At 43.5% G+C, this 2,500-nt stretch overlaps 1 protein-coding gene across 5 annotated transcripts in view; it reads right to left on the minus strand.

Annotated features, from left to right (window-relative positions):
- Positions 1 to 2,500, minus strand: part of LOC135116151 (disco-interacting protein 2-like) — a 69,319-nt gene that overhangs the window by 61,085 nt on the left and 5,734 nt on the right. For all 5 annotated transcript variants that reach the window (XM_064033401.1, XM_064033400.1, XM_064033402.1 and 2 more), the window contains exon 2: positions 95 to 172. In XM_064033401.1, coding sequence (XP_063889471.1) covers positions 95 to 172 — 78 coding nt within the window. The remainder of the gene's footprint in view (positions 1 to 94; positions 173 to 2,500) is intronic.

Raw genomic sequence — 2,500 nt, forward strand, 5'->3', positions numbered from 1 at the left:
GTCGACCGCGCCGGGGAGCACCGCCTCTCAGAGGTCAGAGTGGCCAGAGAGACGCGGCCAGGTGGGCGAACCAGCCCGCCGCGGCGCTACGTACCCTGGTTGGGGTCCCGGATGACATAGGGCTGCAGCAGGCGCGCCTTCTTCTTCTCGTAGCCCTTCTGCGTGATGTCACCTGCGGGAGGAAAGGCAGGTGAGTATTGTCTGTAGTGGTGGTGGTGGTGGTAGTAATAACAGTAGTAGCAGTAGCAGTAGCAGTAGCAGTAGCAGCAGTACCAGCAGCAGTAGTACTAATGGTAGTGGTGGTGGCAGTAGTAGTAGTAGTAGTAGTAGTAGTAGTAGTAGTAGTAGTAGTAGTAGTAGTAATAATAATAATAATAATAATAATAATAATAATAATAATAATAATAATAATAATAATAATAATAATAATAGTAGTAGTAGTAGTAGTAGTGAGAGTACATGCACACAATCCCCCCCCCACACAAACACACACACACACACACATCTTTGTCCTGCAGACTCGCGGAAAAAAAAAATTCTGTAGGTTAAAGAAAAAAGTTAAATTCAATATTTTCTCTCTTTTCTCCTTTTTGTGTTTGTGTTCACGGCAACAGTGGCAGCAGCAGCAGCAGCAGCAGCAGCAGCAGCAGAAACAAATCTTCCCCTTCCCTTCCCTCCACCTCATTCTTCCCTCCTTTCTTCCCTTCCATTCCATTCCTGCCTTTCTTTTCCTCCCCTTCCTTCCTTCCCTTCCTCCCTTTCTTTTCCCTCTCCTCCATTCCTTTTTTTTCTTTTCTTCCCTTACCCTCCCTTCCTTTCCATTTCCTTACCTCACCCCACCTGCCTTCCCTCCCCTCATCCCTCCATCACCTCACCTGCCTCCCCTCACTCTGCCTTCCTTCCCCTCATCCCTCCCTGCCTCCCTTCATTCCGTTGTACTCAATCTGGCATAATTTCACCCCATCTGTCATCCCGTCACCCCGCCATCCTCCCTCCCCCCACTATTAACATACGTAGCGTTCATACTAGATAAATGAATAGGTGAAATAAATGGATAGAATAAAAAAAATCATTGTAGTTCTGTAAAATATAGAAAAAATAATAAAACAGTAGTTTCTATAATAATAATAATAACAATAATAATAATAATAATAATAATAATAATAATTATTATTATTATAATAATAATAATAATAATAATAATTATAATAATAATAATAATAATAATAATAATAATAATAATAATAATAATAATAATAATAATAATAATAATTTAATTTTAAATACCAAAATAACATACCTTGAGAAAGAGAGAGAGAGAGAGAGAGAGAGAGAGAGAGAGAGAGAGAGAGAGAGAGAGAGAGAGAGAGAGAGAGAGAGAGAGAGTCGATGTAAGCTCTTTATTTATCTAGAGTGGAACATATAAAAAGATAAACTTTAAATTCCACCGGTCTTCCATTCTCTCCACCTGATCCACCAGTCTGCTCACCCCCCGGCTGTGGTGGTGGTGGTGGTGGTAGTGGTGGTGGAAAGGGAATAAGAGGAGAAGAAGGAGGAGGAAGAAGAGAACAGGGAAAAGGAGAAGGAGGAGTAGGAGAAGAAAAAAAGGAAGATAAGAAAGAGGAGGAGGAGGAGGAGGAGGAGGAGGAGGAGGAGGAGGAGGAGGAGGAGGAGGAGGAGGAGGAGGAGGAGGAGGAGGAGGTGGTGGTGGTAAATTAATGATACTGCTGCTACTGCTGCTGCTGCTGCTGCTACTACTACTACTACTACTACTACTACTACTACTACTACTACTACTACTACTACTACTACTATAGCAATAACAACAACTACTACTACTAGTCTCCAAAACCCCACAGCCAACCCCCTCCCCTTCCCCCCCCCCTCTCTCTCTCTCTCTCTCTCTCTCTCTCTCTCTCTCTCTCTCTCTCTCTCTCTCTCTCTCTCTCTCTCTTCCTTCATTATGCATACCATTAATTTGATCAATAAACTCTACCCGCACCACAGACGCGCCTCCGCCTTCTATCCCTGGGGAGAGAGAGAGAGGGAGAGGGAGAGGGAGAGGGAGAGGGAGAGGGAGAGGGAGAAGGAAGTGATAAGGCCAGTGCGGAAGTGGCTGGATACTGAGGGAGAGGGCGATGGGTACACTCTCTCTCTCTCTCTCTCTCTCTCTCTCTCTCTCTCTCTCTCTCTCTCTCTCTCTCAGGCGCCGCCACTCTATAAGCACATTTTCCGACAACTCCGGTTTCCATCAACTTTTGCCTCATTCCGTTTTCTTTTGTCTGCATCGTCAAAGAGAAAATCCATTGTTTGTAATGTTGAGATATGCTGAGTAAGCCTTATTATATATAAAAAAAAAGATACAATAGATTAAAAAAAAATAAAGCTTAGTATCACAAGTAGCTACATTTAATTTGTGGATATACATCAGCAAACAGCGGCTGGCGAGACTCGATGATGTTAATTTTGGAAGGTCTCTACTCCTCTGCTCGTGCACGCT

This window comes from Scylla paramamosain, chromosome 30, assembly GCF_035594125.1.
Source record: "Scylla paramamosain isolate STU-SP2022 chromosome 30, ASM3559412v1, whole genome shotgun sequence".
NCBI lineage: Eukaryota > Metazoa > Arthropoda > Malacostraca > Decapoda > Portunidae > Scylla > Scylla paramamosain.